The sequence below is a fragment of the Trichomonas vaginalis genome, chromosome III (genome assembly GCF_026262505.1).
Source record: "Trichomonas vaginalis G3 chromosome III, whole genome shotgun sequence".
Classification (NCBI taxonomy): domain Eukaryota; phylum Parabasalia; order Trichomonadida; family Trichomonadidae; genus Trichomonas; species Trichomonas vaginalis.
Window position 1 is genome coordinate 10038980 of NC_067205.1, and position 19173 is coordinate 10058152.

Below are 19173 nucleotides of genomic sequence, written 5' to 3' on the forward strand. Positions count from 1 at the left end.
AACTTCATAATATTCTCTTGTATTACTTTCTTCTATTTTACGAACACGAATGCGAGTACCTGTCGAGTTCCATTGTTGTCATAGTCAATAGTATTTTCATATGGTCGCGTTTAGTATTTCTATTTTACTTTGTCACCTTCTTAAGTTTGAAGCCTGGCATTCTTTCTTGTTTGTCTCTTTTGACTTAAACTATTAAATATAGTCTTTCTCTAAGTCAGGGTTGTTTTTCATTCTTCGGGGGAGTGGTTTCCCAAACCTTTTTGTTTACGGTTGTTGTAAATATTTAAAAACTGTTCTCATCTTTGCCATGGAGAAGTGTCTATACTTGTCGTCATATGACATTTCATCTACCTCACCACCTGTGTTGGTTTAAGTCTCTTAAGATTTTATACAACTGTCAATGACACCAAGAGCAGAATGGTTTTGGTCGACAATGAAATATTGGTTTACATTTTTTGAACGCAGATAGTTTTTAATATCGTCTGATTTGAAAGAACTTTCGTAGTCAGATGTCAGTTTTGTTGGATGGTATTTGTCAACGAAGATTGTCAAAGCAGTTTTCACATCTAAAATATTTTTGGACTGTAATGGTATGGCTTCACAGTATCTTGTGTTTTGACCGACAAATATTAGCCAGTATGGAGGTCCATCTGTTCTAACTCTCGGAATGTTTTTCCAAGATATCCATAAACCAAGCATTTGGTGTTGAACTAAAGATTTTTTACCATGAGTGCTTTTTTTGTTGCCTTAGAAACATAGGGTCCTTTTTGGATTCGTCATTTTTAACCATAAGAAATGGGTTTATTTGGCGCATTAGCAGGAGTTGCATCCAGATTTTTGCCCGCAGTGGGAACACTAGCCAGAGGTGCATTTGAATTGAAGGAAGATTTTGAGTACATTAGGTATACTGAAAGAGAAGCACAACCTATTATACAAACTGTACAGAAAGGTTGGGAGGTAGCACGAGATGCAGCAAATCTTATTCCAAATCCTGAAACAAAGGAAAAGTTCAAGGATGGATGGACAATGTAGGAAGAGAAGCAGGAAACTACTATAACAAAGCAAATGACTACTATAACCAAGCAGGACACTATATGGACCAAGGTGAAAGATTCTTTAACAGAGGATATAACCATGCACAACAGTGGGTAAACAATAACCAACCGCAACCGCCTCAAACGTGGGGAATGTAAATTTTTTTACTGAGATGAAATGAACAATACAGCATTGAGACAATGGGTTCAAGATGGATTTGTCGACTCCCAGCAGTTACACAACCACGTGTTTGTCAAGTTCTTCCTATACCTCAGGAAGTTTTAGACCGACTTAAAAAAACCTAAACAACCAGTGAAAACAAACCAAACTAAATTTTTTACTGAGATGAAATGACCGAAGAAGTTGAAACGTAGATTTGACACCACAAACAAAAAGTTCAGAACCATTGTCAAAACCTGTCAAAGAACTACAGATGAAGAGAAAAATTCAATAATAGGAAAGTGCCAGGTCTGGAAATGCAAACCCTAAATATAAAGTCACTTTTCATAGAAATGGAACGGCTAGTATCTCAAAAAAAGAAACAGACTCTCACAAATAAATATTGAAGTCTGAGAGAATTTTTCGAGACAACAGATGGAAAAGTTTACTTCACCGATCAACAGTTCATTATAGAACATCTCATTGACTTAGAGTCGAAATATTCTAAACTTTACAACAAACACAAAAAGTTGAAAGGAAAACAAAAACAAATGGCATATGATATTTACGAAGATACTAACGACACAACCATACCTGCAAGTGAGGTTAAGTCAGAGGAACCGAAAAGTGACGAAAAACCAATAGAAGAAGGGAAGCCAAAAACTGAAGAAAAACCAAAACCAAAGGTTAGTTTTCAAACTAAACCAAGCCAACCTTCATTAGCTGGTATGGGTTGGCGTCAAAGGCTTATGGCAGCGGGAGGTTACGTAAAGTAAAGAAAAAATATATTTTTCAAAAAAACATTTTTTTATTTTTATTTGAAATGTACGCTGAGTTTGTTGGAACAGACCGTTGGAAAACTTGTTTGTTAGATGAGAAATATGAAATTCACTGTTGTGAGTCATTTGAAGTCAGAAACAAAAAGACAAAAAGAGTTTTAAGCGAATGGGAGCAAAATGACGGATATGCTAGGATGAGGATTGGTGGAAAACACTATTTTAAACATGTTGTCATTGCAACTCATTTTATACCGAATCCTAACAATCTACCTTTTGTAGACCACATAAACCATATAAGAAACGACAATAGACTTGAAAACTTACGCTGGGTCACTTGTTCTGAAAACAGTAAGAACATAGGCAAATTTAGAGATATTGTATTCGAATTTGTCGACGAACTAGAAGATGAAGCAATTGAAATTACAGACTATGGTAAGCATACGTTTGAGTTTTACTACTATAGCGAAGAACAGGACTCTTTCTACTTTTATACCGGCGTAAACTATAGGAAATTACAAGTATTTTTACTAAGGAAGGCTGTGCTTATGTAAACGCTAGAGATACAGATGGAAAATACATTAGACTATATCTTAACAAATTCAAGAAGCTATATGGCATACCATTTTAAAACCATATATTTTTACATATATTAAATGTTTCAGGTTGAAAAACAAAGAACAAAAGTAGCAGATACAAAACCGTTAGACTATATCTTTACAAACGCCGGTAGGACTATATCAGATGAAGAAATTTCATCCGGAGCTTACAGGTTTGACTTTCCAATTCGTTGGCTTCAAAGTCCTTCAGATGCAAAGGCAATAGGATTTAGAAGAGTTTTGTTTTCAAATAGAACTAACGCTTTTATGTTTGCAGTATATTTTCATGGGCAATATAGAGGTTCTGATGGTCTAATAGACAATTTTGATGAAATGAGAATCTTTACAATTCGTTCAGACGAAAACCTTGAGAAGACTCTAAATGACTTTCAAACTCAAATAAACAAATACTACTGGGAATTTCAAGAAAAATACGATTCTTTACTAAATGGAACATACTATCTGAAACTAGAATATGACAAGATGAACTCCACAGTTTCATTTCAAAGGATTGAAAATAACCCTCCAAGAGATACACAGTTTTTATTTTGGGAGGTAGACAAACGTTCTTGGGCACAATTTCTTCGGTTACTAAACCAGAACGAACCATTACCACCTGACGGTCCGTTTAAATTTATACGCCCACCAACAGATTTGACAGTTTATAAAAACGTGTTTGACCCTCAAAATGTTATGTGTCATGCAAGTTTCAGTTCAAGCAACAATAGTTTTCTTTGTATTGGTAAGGACTTTTATGACCTTACCTCTAAATTCTACGAACCACCTAGTAACAGTTTCTCTGACTTTCAAGTTTGGTTCACAACAAACGGTGTGCAGCATATTATACCATTGTACTATGACTTTTATCTCGAATTGTCTTTCATATACAACTACGGAAAAGTGCTGAAAAAGTATTGAAAAATGAGATGTTTAGGTTAGATGGTTTTAGGTGTCACTACGTCACCAGGTCCCTCGGTCAAATGAACTTCTCTTAAAATTACTGACAACACGACATTTTGACAACATCGTAGAAAACACACAAAACTCATGAATTTTGTATAAAAAAAGCAACCGTCGGAATTCCGGCGGTTGGTATATTCTTCACAAAATGCTTGTTTTGAGGTCGAGCCATTTTTGGCCCTACCGTATTTTTCAACCAAAACTCTTGAATTCGGCAAAAATATATTTTAGGCGACCAGGTCACTCGGTCACTCGGTCACTCGGTCAACTAACATCTTTTTGAAAAAGTGTGACAACATGACATTTTGACAACAACACAGGAAATAGATTTCATCGTATATTTTTTGTTAAGACTTCATCGTAAATGTTTTGTTGAGACTTCATCGTATATGTTTTGTCGAGATTTTTATCGTTGTGGTCCGACGGTTAAGCCACAAACGAATGTCCGACGGTTAAGCCAAAAATATTTTTTATTTTTATTGTAAGAACAGTATGACAGTCGAAGCAAAAACGTTCACGAACAAATCTAATGGCGAAACATTCACAAAAGGCACTTACAAACGGTATTGAAGTCTTACGTAGAGACAAGGATGGTTATATTAACGCAACAAATATGTGTCAGCAGTTTAGGAAAGACTTTAGAAGAGTTGTTGGAAAATAAGTCCTGGGGAAGAGTATTATACGGCATTTTGTGAAGAATTACAACCGCCGGAATTCCGGCGGTTGCTTTTTATACAAAGTTCATGCAGGAATTCCGGATGAAATCAAACAGTTAGAGGAATGTATGTAGACCCAAGAACTCGTAAACTATATTGCAATGTGGCTTCTCCAAAATATTGTATAGCAGTTGGAAAAATTATGGAACTCCATAGACAGAAAGTTCATGAGAAGTTAGATGAAGAAAGAACTTGAAGATACAGTAGAGAATGCAAAAACCTTTGTTCGAAGAAAGAAGTTAGAAAAAAATGCATGAAAAACAATAGAACATGAACGTGAGATATGTTCTGTTATAGAGACTCGCCATACGAACTAGACCAATGGGAACACAGAAGATTTAAAGAGAGAATTTAGAGAATATGAAACTCGCTAAGATACATTAGAAGCTGCAGAAAAGAAGTTAAAAGTTTGGGGTCTTTTGTACAAAATATTGTGAGTAAATTGAACCATTTTATTTTTATGAATTCGGCAAAAATAAAGTTTATGTTAGAATGTTAGATCTAACATGTTTTCTAACATGGTCTAAAACTCTTGAATTTTCATGAAATTTACACCAAAAATAAAGTTTATGTTAGAATGTTAGATCTAACATGGTTCTAACATGTTTTCTAACCTCATGAATTTTCATGAAATTTACAGCAAAAATAAAGTTTATGTTAGAATGTTAGATCTAACATGTTTTCTAACATGTTTTCTAACATGGTCTAAAACTCTCGAAAATCATGAAATTTACACCAAAAATAATGTTTATGTTAGATGGTTTTTAGGTGTCACTACGTCACCAGGTCACTCGGTCCCTCGGTTAAACGAACTTCTCTGAAAAAGTGTGACAACATGACATTTTGACAACAACACAGGAAATAAACTTCTCTTCGTCAATGTTTCTGTATAAAAAGCAACCGCGGAATTCCGGCAGGTGTGGTATATCTTCACGAAATGCTTGTTTTGTCAAGACTTTCATCGTCAATGTTTTGTATAAAAAGCACCCGCCGGAATTCCGGCAGGTGGTATATTCTTCACGAAATGCTTGTTTTTGTCAAGACTTTCATCGTCAATGTTTTGTATAAAAAGCACCCGCCGGAATTCCGGCAGGTGGTATATTCTTCACGAAATGCTTGTTTTGTCAAACTTTCATCGTACATGTTTGTATAAAAGCACCCGCCGGAATTCCGGCAGGTGGTATATTCTTCACGAAATGCTTGTTTTGAGGTCGAGCCATTTTTGGCTCCACCTGTTTTTTCAACCAAAACTCATGAATTTTACACCAAAAAATATAAAATTTATGTTAGAATGTTAGATCTAACATGTTTTCTAACACGTTTCTAACATGGTCTAAAATCTTGAATTTTCATGAATTTTCCCGAAATAAAAAATAAAGTTAGTTTTTTAAAAAAAATATTTTTTATTTTTATTGTAAGAACATGTTAGTCAACAACAGCACCAAACTCGTTAGTCATGAATCTACTGTCAATGTTATAGAGATGAAAAGCTTCATTCCTTCTTCATATACTTTCGAAACAGAAATCCAGAAGATAAAAGCAAGAACTTCTCCAAGGAGATTTAGATTGCACTGCAAAAGATGAAACAAATGAACAGTATCTTTATGAAATGCAGGACATTATTGACCATTTACCCAAATTGCCTGAAATCCAACAACAAAAGCTTACTATTCCAGAATTCGATGAAATAGAAGTCAAAGCAACTGACTCAGTAGAAATAAAGAAGTTCATACGAAAGGTAAATTATGAATTCCTTGGTTTTCATTGCAACCATAAGGTTATGGACAAAGATTGCGACATGGTATATAAGAACATCTCTGACCTTTACAAATCCGGGGAGTTTAAGACCTACGACAACTTTGTTTCGTTAGTTGCAAAAATGTGTTTGGGAAATAAGAGATAAAGATAGTAGGGTAAGGTATGGAACGAACAAATAAGCACCCCTATGTTCGAGATGAAAGAAAACCATTGACGCCTTGGTCATACTTGCAGGTAAGGTTTCAGAATATAACGCAAAAATGAACCCGCATGTTCTAAATGTAAAGCAGCAATGGAAATTATAACTACTTCCGTCAAAAGATAGCACGTATGCGAAACGCACTTAGCTGACTTAAAGAGGGAGCCAGGAAACCAGCAAGAAGATATAAATGGATCTAGTTTAGAATTTCTGAACAACAAACTATCCAACTGCCAGACAAGATTTCCTCTCTATCCTGATGCTCAAAGAAGAAGTATAAATGAAACTTTCGTATCGCTTAAAACTCTTTGACATACTGACAGAAAGAAAATAGAAGCTACCAATAACATGTTTAAATGTAGTGAACCATCGACAACACTATACCATGTAAAACGCTGTAAATATTATGTTAGAAAACATGTTAGAAATACATGTTAGAGTCTAACATTCTAACATTTAAACATTATTTTTGGTTCATTTACTGCTCATTACGGAAGAAGTTCTTGACAAAACATATTACGAAAAAGTTCTAAAATAGACGAAACATCATTGACACATTACGAAGTCTATTTGACAAAGTACACTTAACGAAAATAAACATATAGAGCTGACAAAACATGTACGAAAAGTCTTGACAAACATATACGATGACAATCATTAACAAAAACATTGTACGACTAAGAGTCTTAAATTTCATGAATTTTGTATTTTTAGACCATGTTAGAAAAACATGTAGAAAACATTGTTAGATCTACATTTCTAACAATAAACATTTTTGTATTGAATTCCGTATGATAATGTTCCAGAATTATTGTATGTTTTAGACCATGTTAGACAAACCATGTTAGAAAACATGTTAGATCTTAACATTTCTAACATAAATCATTTTTTTGTAATTCCGTACTGAAATTTCAGAATTTTGTGTGTTTTAGACCATTTAGAAAACGTAGTAGAAAAACATGATAGATCTAACATTCTAACATAAACAGTATTTGCTTTGAAAAAAATGACCAAATTTTCATTATATAACGTTATTTTTTGAACGAAGAGAACTTTTGCACTTCCGATTAAAAAAATCCTGTGAAATCATATCTTTAGATACAAGATAGTAAAAAATAAAGTTTATTTTTTATAAAATATTTTTTTTATTTTGTATTGTAAGAACAGAAAATAGTTAAACATTGAGTTTGAAACATAAAAAGATAACAATACACCAAATTGGTTAGAATAGGTGATTTAACGTAAGATACTCAAAAGGAAATACAAAACAATATTCTTTGTCAGACATTAATCTCATCGGAAACACGAGAGCCCAAAGTAGGACTGGTGTTTAAAATGCTTCACTCAGAAAATTTTAACAAGAATCCTGCAGCTGATGAATCGATAAAGATTCTCATTGGAACTACAGCATATTCTATTGACAAAGATCTTATTACAATAGTTTTTTATGGTTAGACCCAGTTGTTGGATATAACTTCATAACATATGGTATCATTCGACTCAGAACTTTGCAGTGAAGGCTTACTTTCATCGTTACCAGAACCGAAGGATTCAATACAAAAAGATATAAGATAGGATAGACATATAATATAACTCAAAGGATATTGACAGTACAGTCAATAGAGTTAAGGTTGTGTTTAAACGATATGAAGCATGCTGAAACAAGAACTACTTTGAAAAAAGTTTGAGAAAATATATGTGCTCCCATAAAAAGGTAAGAAAACTTTGAAGTAGATGAGATAGATAGTGCTTTAAACATTATTTGAGCGAAGTTGCTGAAAAAATACCATGTTAAAGCCGTCTTATTTTGGTCTTTGTGAAAGTCAGAAAAAATAGAAGTTAGTTTTATTTTTATTCTATTTTTTATTTGATAGTAAAGACAGATATGTCCAACAACGGAGAACACAACAACAGTTTAGTCCTGAAGCCTAATTAAAATGAAGAATATGAGGTGTTCAGTTTAACAAAAACAACTCCGCTACTCATTCGTCGGTCAAGATGAAATTGTTCAAATGCCAAACGTATTTGAATTAACTCTTCGTTCACAAAGCAAGCATATCATTGTTGAAACCAACAGACAAAAAAACTAATTTAGAAGAATTTCCTCATATGTTTGCGTCCCGCGAAAACCGAGGAACGAGATTCCGTACGAAATCGTGAAAATTTGCCAAATGGTTTGATGAGGTTGTATGTACATAGACTTCTTGTAAATGCTGTTGCAATTTGTGGGCTCACCTCGTTAAACGCTTTGGATATATTTACAGACTTCTTGGACGACTTCATAGACAAGAACCGTGAAGAGCTAGAGAACAAGCTTGGAAGCAACAACAAAAAACATTACAGAAAAAATACCACGTTCGGTACCAAAAGGAAAGGAAAAGAACTATAAGTATATTTGTTTAACACTGAAGAGATGGAAAATGAAAGAGACAGAGATATGGTTATGTTCATTAGTCAGGAAAAAACAAACAAAAGCTTTTACGACCTTAGCTCAAGATTTAACAAATCTGACAGAAATTGTTCTATCCGCGAAAACTTACATTTCAATGACTCCGATGAAATGTGAACAAATAGTTCAAGATACGTTACCTCGAAAACACACTATGATATGAAAGGTGTACAATACTTACATTTAAAAGAAGATTTGCATGGTTAAAAGAAAAAATATCAGAGTATTTTGACAACTTCAAAACAAGCAGAGTAAATGAACCATTTATTTTTGACGCCTTGACTTACAGATGGTCAGGTAGCTCTAGATGGTAAATTGTCTGGTCAAATCCTTCTGGCTTCCAAGTCCTTCCATCCACATTCCAAGTCCTTCCTTTCAACATTCGAGTCCTTCCTTCCAACAAGAAAAAAATTTCCCGACACTGGCGAAAAAAATTCTCCTGGACTAACTGGAAAAAAATTCTCTCTCTTTTTTTTCTCAATAAAAGCAAAAATTAGACTTGAGAGAATTTTGCGCTGAGATTATCATATGATTCGAGGAATTCGTTGATCAATCCAATATCTTCTTCATCTTCACTTTCATTTAATGTATCTTTCAAATCAGGGATGATTTCGGTATTGTTAATGATATTAATGAAAGCTTCCCCTTGATTATTTTCAACGTACTTATTCATAATTGCATTAAGTGCATTAAATACGATGATAATATCCGAAGAGATGAATGAGTGGATAACATCGAGTATTCTAATCTGAATAGCTCGTTCTGTCTCTTTGAATCCATGAAGATCAATATAAAAAGTAACTATGATAATTAATGATTCTTTGACATCATATCCATGGTCTATTGACATCATAACAAAACGGCAATATTCGTTATTGTCGATAACTTTCATCGTGTCTTCACGTAATATATCGTTAGTAGCGCAAGCCTCGAGAAAGTGAATTGCATAGTGTTTATACTCATCATCACATGGAATATGCATGAAAATTCTGAGTGCATGAAAAATCATATTGTTCATTAGAATAATGGTGAATAAATCTTTATTGTCATTGAATTGTCTGAATAAAGGTTCTCTAAGAGCTTCCATTAAAGTGGCCATATCTTTAAGGTCATCATCAATAGTTTCAATTTCATTCATTGTAATCCATCTTACACGCCCCCAGAAGAATTTATGCCTTTCAGGAATTTTCAGTTGGCAAAGGAAGTTAATTTCTTCTGGACGAGCAGTAAGAACGCTTTTGAACATCGAAAACATAGGCATGTAACTTACAGGTACGTTCTTGATGTAAATTAGCTGAATTACTGGCCGAAAATACTCCGTCTCTGGATTGCATTCTATTAATTTGAGATATAATGGAGTGAGGCTTTCTAAGAGAGGTTCTGGTTCAATATTTTCAATTGGATATATTTTAAAATAATTTATATTGTCAGGGATGAGAGGAACTAAACTTGTAAGGATTTCGACTGCTTTGATGTTGTCCATTCTTACTTTATCAGCACATGTTGCATAATTAAAAAATAAGAGTTCGATTATTTCTGGTTTGTTGAGAGCATTTAGGACTTCTTTGTGCTTTGATAATTCGGTTATTACTAGGATTACATGGGCATGATCGGTACCTTTTAGTCTGTCAAGAATATGTAATAAGTCAGAGAGGAAATCAGTTTTAACATAAACTGATGGATCAACATTGAATTCATTATCTTCGATTTTAAACATCAATTCATTGAAAAATTCATCATGTTCGTTTATTTTTTCAGGATCGAGATCTTTTAAGCTTTTAAGTTTTTGTAATGCTTCTTTAAAATCTTCACCATATTGAATATCATCCTTTACTGAAGGTGCTTCTGAAATTATCATAGATTCATCATCAGCTTGTTCTTTATATTCAAACATTCAATGAATAAATTTTGATAACAATTTTAGGTTTCACTCCAACGATATGTAAACCATAGTCCAAGAAATTTCGGAATTTTGATCTGAAAGTGTACATGATAATAGTAATACTAATATATAAGGTATTTATTTTGTTCTTAATAGATAATATTAAGCAGAAGCGTCTAATCCATTAAATGAAAGTGAAGATGAAGAAGATATTGAAATGATCAGCGACAAACTCAGCAAATAATAAAACCAAATGACTTTTTAATTTTTTTATTCTTAGTATAGGTAACAAAAGTGCGTGAAAATTTTGTAAACCGTCAAATTAATATTTTTTTGACAATGTAAGCTAAGTGTTGCGCATTATACTTGGACCAAAAGCCTCCCAGAAGGAATACTCCAAATGGTTTAAACAGACACAACATTCTACAATTCATTCTATGATTGCTCCATAGCTCCATTTCGTAAGGAATAAGAGCTGTGGTGTTCCTAGAAATTCTTAAAGTCTTAGTGCCGGCCATTGTAATCAATATTCTATAAATATACAACTATTCATAATCTCACATAGCTTTAAAGTTTAGATAAAAATCTTTTTATTCTCAATAAAAGCAAAAATTAGACTTGAGAGAATTTTGCGCTGAGATTATCATATGATTCGAGGAATTCGTTGATCAATCCAATATCTTCTTCATCTTCACTTTCATTTAATGTATCTTTCAAATCAGGGATGATTTCGGTATTGTTAATGATATTAATGAAAGCTTCCCCTTGATTATTTTCAACGTACTTATTCATAATTGCATTAAGTGCATTAAATACGATGATAATATCCGAAGAGATGAATGAGTGGATAACATCGAGTATTCTAATCTGAATGGCTTGTTCTGCCTCTTTGAATCCATGAAGATCAATATAAAAAGTAACTATGATAATTAATGATTCTTTGACATCATATCCATGGTCTATTGACATCATAACAAAACGGCAATATTCGTTATTGTCGATAACTTTCATCGTGTCTTCACGTAATATATCGTTAGTAGCGCAAGCCTCGAGAAAGTGAATTGCATAGTGTCTATACTCATCATCACATGGAATATGCATGAAAATTCTGAGTGCATGAAAAATCATATTGTTCATTAGAATAATGGTGAATAAATCTTTATTGTCATTGAATTGTCTGAATAAAGGTTCTCTAAGAGCTTCCATTAAAGTGGCCATATCTTTAAGGTCATCATCAATAGTTTCAATTTCATTCATTGTAATCCATCTTACACGCCCCCAGAAGAATTTATGCCTTTCAGGAATTTTCAGTTGGCAAAGGAAGTTAATTTCTTCTGGACGAGCAGTAAGAACGCTTTTGAACATCGAAAACATAGGCATGTAACTTACAGGTACGTTCTTGATGTAAATTAGCTGAATTACTGGCCGAAAATACTCCGTCTCTGGATTGCATTTTATTAATTTGAGATATAATGGAGTGATGAATTCTAAGACATGTGGTAACTCAAAATTTTCAATTGGATAAATTTTGAAAAAAATTATATTGCCAGGGATAAAAGAAAACACTCTTGTAAGGATCTCAACTGCTTTGATATTGCCCAATCCTGATCTTTCAGCACTTGATGCAATACTAAATAAGAGATCGATTATTTCTGGTTCGTTGAGAGCATTTAGGACTTCTTTGTACTGTGATAGTTCGCGAATGATTAGGAGTGCACAAACATGAGCAATATATTTTTGTTGAACAACAATAAATAACAAGTCAGAGAGGAATTCAGTTTTAACATAAACTGATGGATCAACATTGAATCTATTCTTTTCGATCTTATACATCAATTCATTGAAAAATTCATCATGTTCGTTTATTTTTTCAGGATCGAGATCTTTTAAGCTTTTAAGTTTTTGTAATGCTTCTTTAAAATCTTCACCATATTGAATATCATCCTTTACTGAAGGTGCTTCTGAAATTATCATAGATTCATCATCAGCTTGTTCTTTATATTCAAACATTCAATGAATAAATTTTGATAACAATTTTAGGTTTCACTCCAACGATATGTAAACCATAGTCCAAGAAATTTCGGAATTTTGATCTGAAAGTGTACATGATAATAGTAATACTAATATATAAGGTATTTATTTTGTTCTTAATAGATAATATTAAGCAGAAGCGTCTAATCCATTAAATGATCTATGGATCGCAGAACTTTATTTAGCTCATTCCGACAAAAAGAAGCATGATAACTTGTTGAGAATGGATTAGCTAATCTTTCAAGATGTTGTAAATTAATTTTATTTAAAAGAGGAATTTTAGGGGGCGCACTTTGAACGATACGGATTTTTTTTTGAAAAATGACTTCCCAAGACTTTATTATCGACAAGGTTGATGATTTTAATGATTTAAATGCATATATAAGCAACAAAGCCATGAATGCACTTGGAATTTCAGATGGTTCTGTTGTTTCAGTCAGGAATCAACAAAATTCACAAACACTTGTCGCCATTCAAGGTTGTGATATGCCTGATAATGTCATTAGACTTAGTCGATGCCACAGGATTAATATAGGCAGCTTTCTCGGTGAAACAGTCAAAATCTCGAAACCAATCAAATCTCAAAAGGCAGAAATCGTATTAGTAGCACCAATTGCCGACACAATTAACGGAATTTCTGGTAATTTCTGCGATTTGATTCAAGAGTCAAGTTATAAATTTAATAATTTTCCCGTTTATCCAAACTTCATTTTCCCAGTCTACACAATGCAACGTGTTGTTGAGTTTCAAGTTATTAAATGCTCACCAAGTGGAGCTCACGTCATTGTTACGAGTGCAGATGTATTCTCTTCCAGATCACAACCAGTCAACCGTACTGGACAGCCTCATTTCGAAGGAATTACATACGATGATATCGGCGGAATCGATTCATCTCTTAAAAAAGTTCGTACTTCCATAGAAAGACCTTTATTATCACCAAACTACGCAAGAGGCAACGAACCAAAGGCAGTATTAATTACAGCTCCAGCAGGATGTGGTAAAACACTCCTTGGATCAGCAATTCCGAACGAAACTTCATCAGATTTTCTCGGAATCAAAGGATCTGACATCATTTCTATACGTCTCGAAGCCGCCGTTAACTTCATTAAGTCTGCTTCTAATGCTGCCGCTCAAAAATCTCCTTTCATTGTTTTCATTGATGATATTGATACGATTTCATGCCAACAATACAACGAAGATGGCACACCAAACAACACATTATCGAATGCCATCGCTCAATTCATCAAAGGAATAAAGGATCAAGACAAAAAAGTTGTAATCGCAACAGCTCGCCATCCGGAGTCGATTGTTCCTGCTGTGGTCCAACTTTTCGACGATAAGGTCGTGATTAATTTACCAAATGACCAAGAAAAAATGAAAATCGCCGAAGCAGTGACAAGAAAGATGGAAATATGCGGAGATGGAGCATTACAAGCACTTGTTGATGGATCTGAAACTGGTTCCGATATTGAAATGAAGGCCCAAGACCAACTTACGGAAAAAATGATGAATATTCTTTCCAAAGTTGACCCATTAGCTCCAACTCTTTCATTAAAGATGTTGCAGGAGGTCGCTGTCGGAGAAGGCAACGCCGAATCCCGCAAATCTTTCAAGAATAGGGAGGCCAAGAAGAATATCGAACAAAAACCACAGCCAAAGAAGCAAAAGAAGAGAAATCAGCACTTCGAGACCCCAGGAGAACCGAAATCTCTCGATCCTTTCGGCGATATCATGGACGAAGGAGATGATGAAATCAATGTTGAAGCACTGATGTCATCTAGGCAACCAATCAAGTCCTCAGGCACATTCCCAGAGATGGATGCCTTCAATGATCAGCCAGCTCCTGCCGCAACCGATCCATTTGCTGCAAATCAGCCAGAAGATCCATTCGCAGCTCCAAAACAGGAACAAAAGAAGCAAGAACCGGTAGATCTATTCGCAGCTCCAAAACCAATGCCAATGTCCACAGATCCGTTCGCAATGCCATCTCAACCGGCATTATCGAACGATCCATTTGCAATCGTACCAGGAAAAGGCCCAGACTCGATGCCAAAGCCCAGAGCTGATCCATTCTCCCCAACATCAGATCCATTTGCATCTAAGTCTAAAACGGCCGACCCATTCGCCATGCCAGCACCTGATCAGTTCGAGGCAAAGCCAGCGCCGAAGACCGATCTATTTGCGGCCCCTGCATCAGATCCATTTGCACAATCTGCCACAGAGGATCCATTTGCATCAGAATCTGTAAGCGAGGATCCATTCGGTGCTCCTGCCAAGTCCGAAAAGAAGGCAGATCCTTTCGCAGCTCCACAATCAGATCCATTTGCAGCTCCTCCAGCGAAAGAGTCCAAGCCATCGGCAGATCCATTCGCTGCAGCACCTGTAGAATCCGGAGATCCATTTGCTGCTCCTTCAATTGCAGTCAAAGTCTCAGCAGATCCATTTGGAGCTCCAGCTCCTAAGAAAGAGTCCAAACCATCAGCAGATCCATTTGCTGCTGCTCCTAAGCAGTCAGAAGATCTATTCGCTGCTCCTCCAAAGCAAACTAAACCTTCTGATGATCCATTTGCTGCTCCACCACAAAAGGAGTCGAAACCATCATCAGATCCGTTCGCAGCAGCAGCCAAACCATCAGAAGATCCATTTGCTGCCTCTAAACCACAAGATGATCCATTTGGTAATAGTAAACCAAAGAAAGACGCAAAACCATCATCAGATCCATTCGCTGCTCCTCCTAAACAGGCAGATGATCCATTTGCAGCTCCATCTGAAAAGGCCAAACAAAATGATGATCCATTTGCTTCCAAGAAACAGCCAGCCGATCCATTTGCAGCAGCACCTGTTTCAGGCGATCCATTTGCCTCGAAATACCAACCAGAAAAGGAAGATCCTTTCGCATCAAAGCCAAAAGAAGATCCATTCGCTTCCCAGCCGAAGAAGGCTGAGGATCCATTCGCTTCTAAGGCCAAAGAGGACCCATTCGCCTCAAATCAGAAGAAAGGAGAAGATCCATTTGGTTCCGTCAAGAAGAAAGAGGACCCATTCGCTTCTAACAAGGCAGATCCTTTCGCTTCCAAGCCAAAAGAAGATCCATTCGCTTCCCAGTCGAAGAAGACTGAAGATCCATTTGGATCTGTCAAAAAGAAAGAAGATCCATTCGCTTCTAAGCCACAGATTGACCCATTCGGCTCTGTAAAGAAGAAAGAAGACCCATTCGCCTCAAAACCAACATCCGATCCGTTCGGATCTGTCAAGAAGAAGGACAATGACCAATTTGCCAAGAAATCCGACCCATTTGCCACTCCGAAAGCCGATCCATTCGCTACAACTAAACCGAAAAAGGTCGAAGATCCATTTGCTACTCCGAAACCGAAACAAGACCCATTCTCTCGTAAGGCCAAGGAGGATCCATTCGCTTCTAAACCGAAATCGGATCCTTTCGCCAAACCAAATAACGATGATCCTTTCGCATCTAAGCCAAAGGAAGATCCATTCGCTTCTACGAACGCAAAGAAATCGAACGATCCATTTGCCAAGCCTAAAAATGATGATCCGTTCGCTAAAAAGCCAAAAGTCGAAGATGATCCTTTCGCATCTAAGCCAAAGGAAGATCCATTCGCAACACCATCATCCAAGTCAAAGCGTAAGAACGAAGATGATCCATTTGGCTCAACATCGAACTTTAATACGATGGCAGGAGATCCATTTGCCTCTTCCCACAGACAAAAGGCAACTTACGAGGATCCATTCACATCTGTATCGAAATTCCAAGAAGACAAGAAGAATACGGATGATCCATTCTCATCAAAGAAAGATTTAACAATTGCTCCACCTCCAAATGAAGCTTCCAAGGCCAAGAAGTCCCAGGATCCATTCTCTACAACAGATTCGAACTCACCTCTTGAAGCCGATCCATTTGCTCCTAAGAGAACCCCTCCAGTTTCAAAAGATCCATTTGCAACAGTTCCATCTGATTCCAAACTCAAAGAGGACACAAAAGATCCATTTGCTTCCAATCCACAGTCCGCAGATCCATTCCAAACTTCCGGAGATGATCCATTTGTATCTCCAAGTTCACAAACCATCGATGATCCATTTGCAAACAATCCATTCTCCAATTCTAGTAATGCTGATCCATTCTCAGCCTCTGCTGACGACCCATTCGCAAATCCATCTCCATTACAACCGAAAGAAGAGTCAGAACCACCGAAATCAGAAGATCCATTCGCTGCTCTAGCCAAAACATCGCCACAGCCATCAGCAGATCCATTCGCCGCCCAACCGAAATCAGCTGATCCTTTCTCAAACCCAGACAAACAGGAAGAAGACCCATTTGCAGGTGGAGATCCCTTCGCAGCACCTCCAAAGAACGGTTCTGCCGACCCATTTGCCATTCCTCCAGGCGCAGATCCATTTGCAGCTGCAGCGGGAGGAGCAGATCCATTCCAAGTCAACAAAGATGATCCATTTGGAGAGAATAAGTCATCTGCACCGCCATCAGCTGATCCATTCGCTGCAACTCCGATAAAGGAGAGCAACGATGATCCGTTCAAAGCTGAGAAGAAGAAGAAAGAGAAACCGAAAGATTTCAAGACAGCGAAAGCAGAGAAACCTGAGGGAGAAGATCCATTTACACAAGAGATTCCTCCTGCAGGAGAAGATCTATTCAAACCAGAACCAGTTCACACAGAACCAGATACATTCACACGTGGAAAACCTGAAGTAGGAATCATGACAAACTTGAAACCATTGAAATTACCTAAAGACGACGTACAAGAAGAAAAGAAACCAGAGGAAAAGAAGAACGAAGAAAAGAAGGAATATTCTGAATCTTATTCATATTACACTTACACATACAGTGACCAACAACCAGGAAACAAGAAATCTGCTCCTGCTTCAGCTTCTCCATTCGCTGCTCCTCCTAAATCTGCTCTAATGGGAACTGGCTCTGCAAATGGAATTGCTCCAACTCCAAAGGATGATCCATTTGCAGCTCCTCCAAAGAAAGTTTCTGCTCCTGCTGAAGATCCATTTGCAAATCCACCAAAACAAACTTCTCCACAAAATTCAGATGATCCATTTGCAAATAACTCAAGTAATGAAGATCCATTTGCTCCAAAGAAGTCACCAGCAAATTCATCAGATCCATTTGCTAAATCTGATGATCCTTTCGCTGCTCCACCAAAGAAATCTCCACAAAACTCCGCTGATCCATTTGCAACACCAGCAAATAAATCTCCTGCAAATTCAGCTGATCCATTTGCTGCTCCATCTCCACAACAATCTGATGATCCATTTGCTGCTCCTCCAAAGAAGTCACCAGCAAATTCAGTGGATCCATTCTCTTCTGCTGTTGTTACAAATGAAGATCCATTTGCTGCTCCAAAGAAATCTCCTGCAAGTACAGAAGATCCTTTCGCTCCATCACAACCAGCAAAGAAATCTAATCCACCATCATCAGATCCATTCGCTTCAACCGTTCCTTCCACATCAAATGATGATCCTTTCTCTGCTCCTCCAAAGAAATCCCCTCAATCTTCAGCAGATCCATTTGCATCGAACAAATCTCCTTCTAATTCAGCAGATCCATTTGCATCCAATAAATCTCCTTCTAATTCAGCAGATCCATTTGCTTCAACACCATCGAAATCTAATGATCCTTTCGCAGCTAGTTCTGATGATCCGTTTTCTTCTAATCCAAAGAAGTCATCTGCAGCTGCTTCGAATGATCCTTTCGCTCCTTCTCCATCTCCAAAGAAGACAGCAGATCCATTCGAAGTTCCTCCAACACCGCCACAGTCTGATGATCCTTTCGCTGCTCCTGCAAAATCAACTCCACAGAAATCAAGTGATCCTTTCGCTGCTCAACCGAAGAAATCTGAAGATCCATTTGCTTCCCCTGCCAAATCCTCCAATGATCCATTTGTTCCTCCTCCAAAGAAACAGGCAGCTCCATCAAATGATCCTTTCTCTTCCTCTCCAAAGTCTTCTGACCCATTCGCTGCTCCTCCAAAGAAATCAGCTCCAGCAACAGATGATCCATTCGCTGCCGGTGATGATCCTTTCAAGCCAACACCAAAGAAGTCTTCTGCAGCTCCTTCTAATGATCCTTTCGCTCAGCCGGCGAAGAAGTCGGCTGATCTATTCGCTGCAAATGATGACCCATTTGCAAAGCCATCGAAATCAAACGATCCTTTCGCTTCTAATCCAAAGACTAAATCAAATGATCCTTTCGCTAACGACCCATTCGCTAATCCAAGCCCATTCGGAACACCAAGCAGCGCTTCTCCTTTCGGAACACCAAGCAATAGCTCGAAGAATGATGATCCTTTCGCATGAATAAATTTTGATTAAATTTATTTAATTTTTTAATTTCATGATTATTTTTGTTATTTAAGGAAGGTTCTACTCCTATATATTCTCAAAAGGCTTTTAGAATGGATCATGCTCAAAATATACTATATTAAGAATGGATCATATTAGAGTGAGAAAAAAGTTTAAAAAGACAATTAAAATTCACTCAATTTTCCACCCTTTTTTGCTTATTTTATACTTTAAAATGATCATTAAATGGATTGAAGTGAAATGATTTATTAGTTTCAATTTTCA

At 36.4% G+C, this 19173-nt stretch overlaps 5 protein-coding genes and 2 pseudogenes across 7 annotated transcripts, besides 1 other annotated feature; 4 read left to right on the plus strand and 3 right to left on the minus strand.

Annotated features, from left to right (window-relative positions):
- Positions 1-8867: part of a mobile genetic element that runs on past the window's edge.
- Positions 1386-1970, plus strand: TVAGG3_0674930 (annotated as a pseudogene). The gene has a single exon. A coding segment is annotated over exon 1 (585 nt).
- Positions 2018-2601, plus strand: TVAGG3_0674940 (annotated as a pseudogene). Its single transcript has one exon. A coding segment is annotated over exon 1 (584 nt).
- Positions 2679-2795, plus strand: TVAGG3_0674950 (uncharacterized protein; the record flags this gene model as incomplete). Its single annotated transcript, XM_051242539.1, has 1 exon — positions 2679-2795. A coding segment is annotated over one exon (117 nt), but the record flags the coding sequence as incomplete, so codon positions are not given.
- Positions 8868-9834: 967 nt separating the features above from the next.
- Positions 9835-10545, minus strand: TVAGG3_0674960 (uncharacterized protein; the record flags this gene model as incomplete). The annotated part of the gene is made up of 1 exon (XM_001303649.2): positions 9835-10545. A coding segment is annotated over one exon (711 nt), but the record flags the coding sequence as incomplete, so codon positions are not given.
- A 600-nt stretch (positions 10546-11145) lies between these two features.
- On the minus strand, positions 11146-11502 carry TVAGG3_0674970 (uncharacterized protein; the record flags this gene model as incomplete). The annotated part of the gene is made up of 1 exon (XM_001303648.1): positions 11146-11502. One exon carries the CDS (start codon positions 11500-11502, stop codon positions 11146-11148), a length of 357 nt encoding a protein of 118 aa, XP_001303649.1.
- A 201-nt stretch (positions 11503-11703) lies between these two features.
- On the minus strand, positions 11704-12543 carry TVAGG3_0674980 (uncharacterized protein; the record flags this gene model as incomplete). The annotated part of the gene is made up of 1 exon (XM_001303647.2): positions 11704-12543. A coding segment is annotated over one exon (840 nt), but the record flags the coding sequence as incomplete, so codon positions are not given.
- Positions 12544-12885: 342 nt separating this feature from the next.
- On the plus strand, positions 12886-18903 carry TVAGG3_0674990 (ATP binding; the record flags this gene model as incomplete). Its single annotated transcript, XM_001303646.1, has 1 exon — positions 12886-18903. The coding sequence occupies one exon, from the start codon at positions 12886-12888 to the stop codon at positions 18901-18903; it is 6018 nt and encodes a 2005-aa protein (XP_001303647.1).
- Positions 18904-19173: the final 270 nt, after the last annotated feature.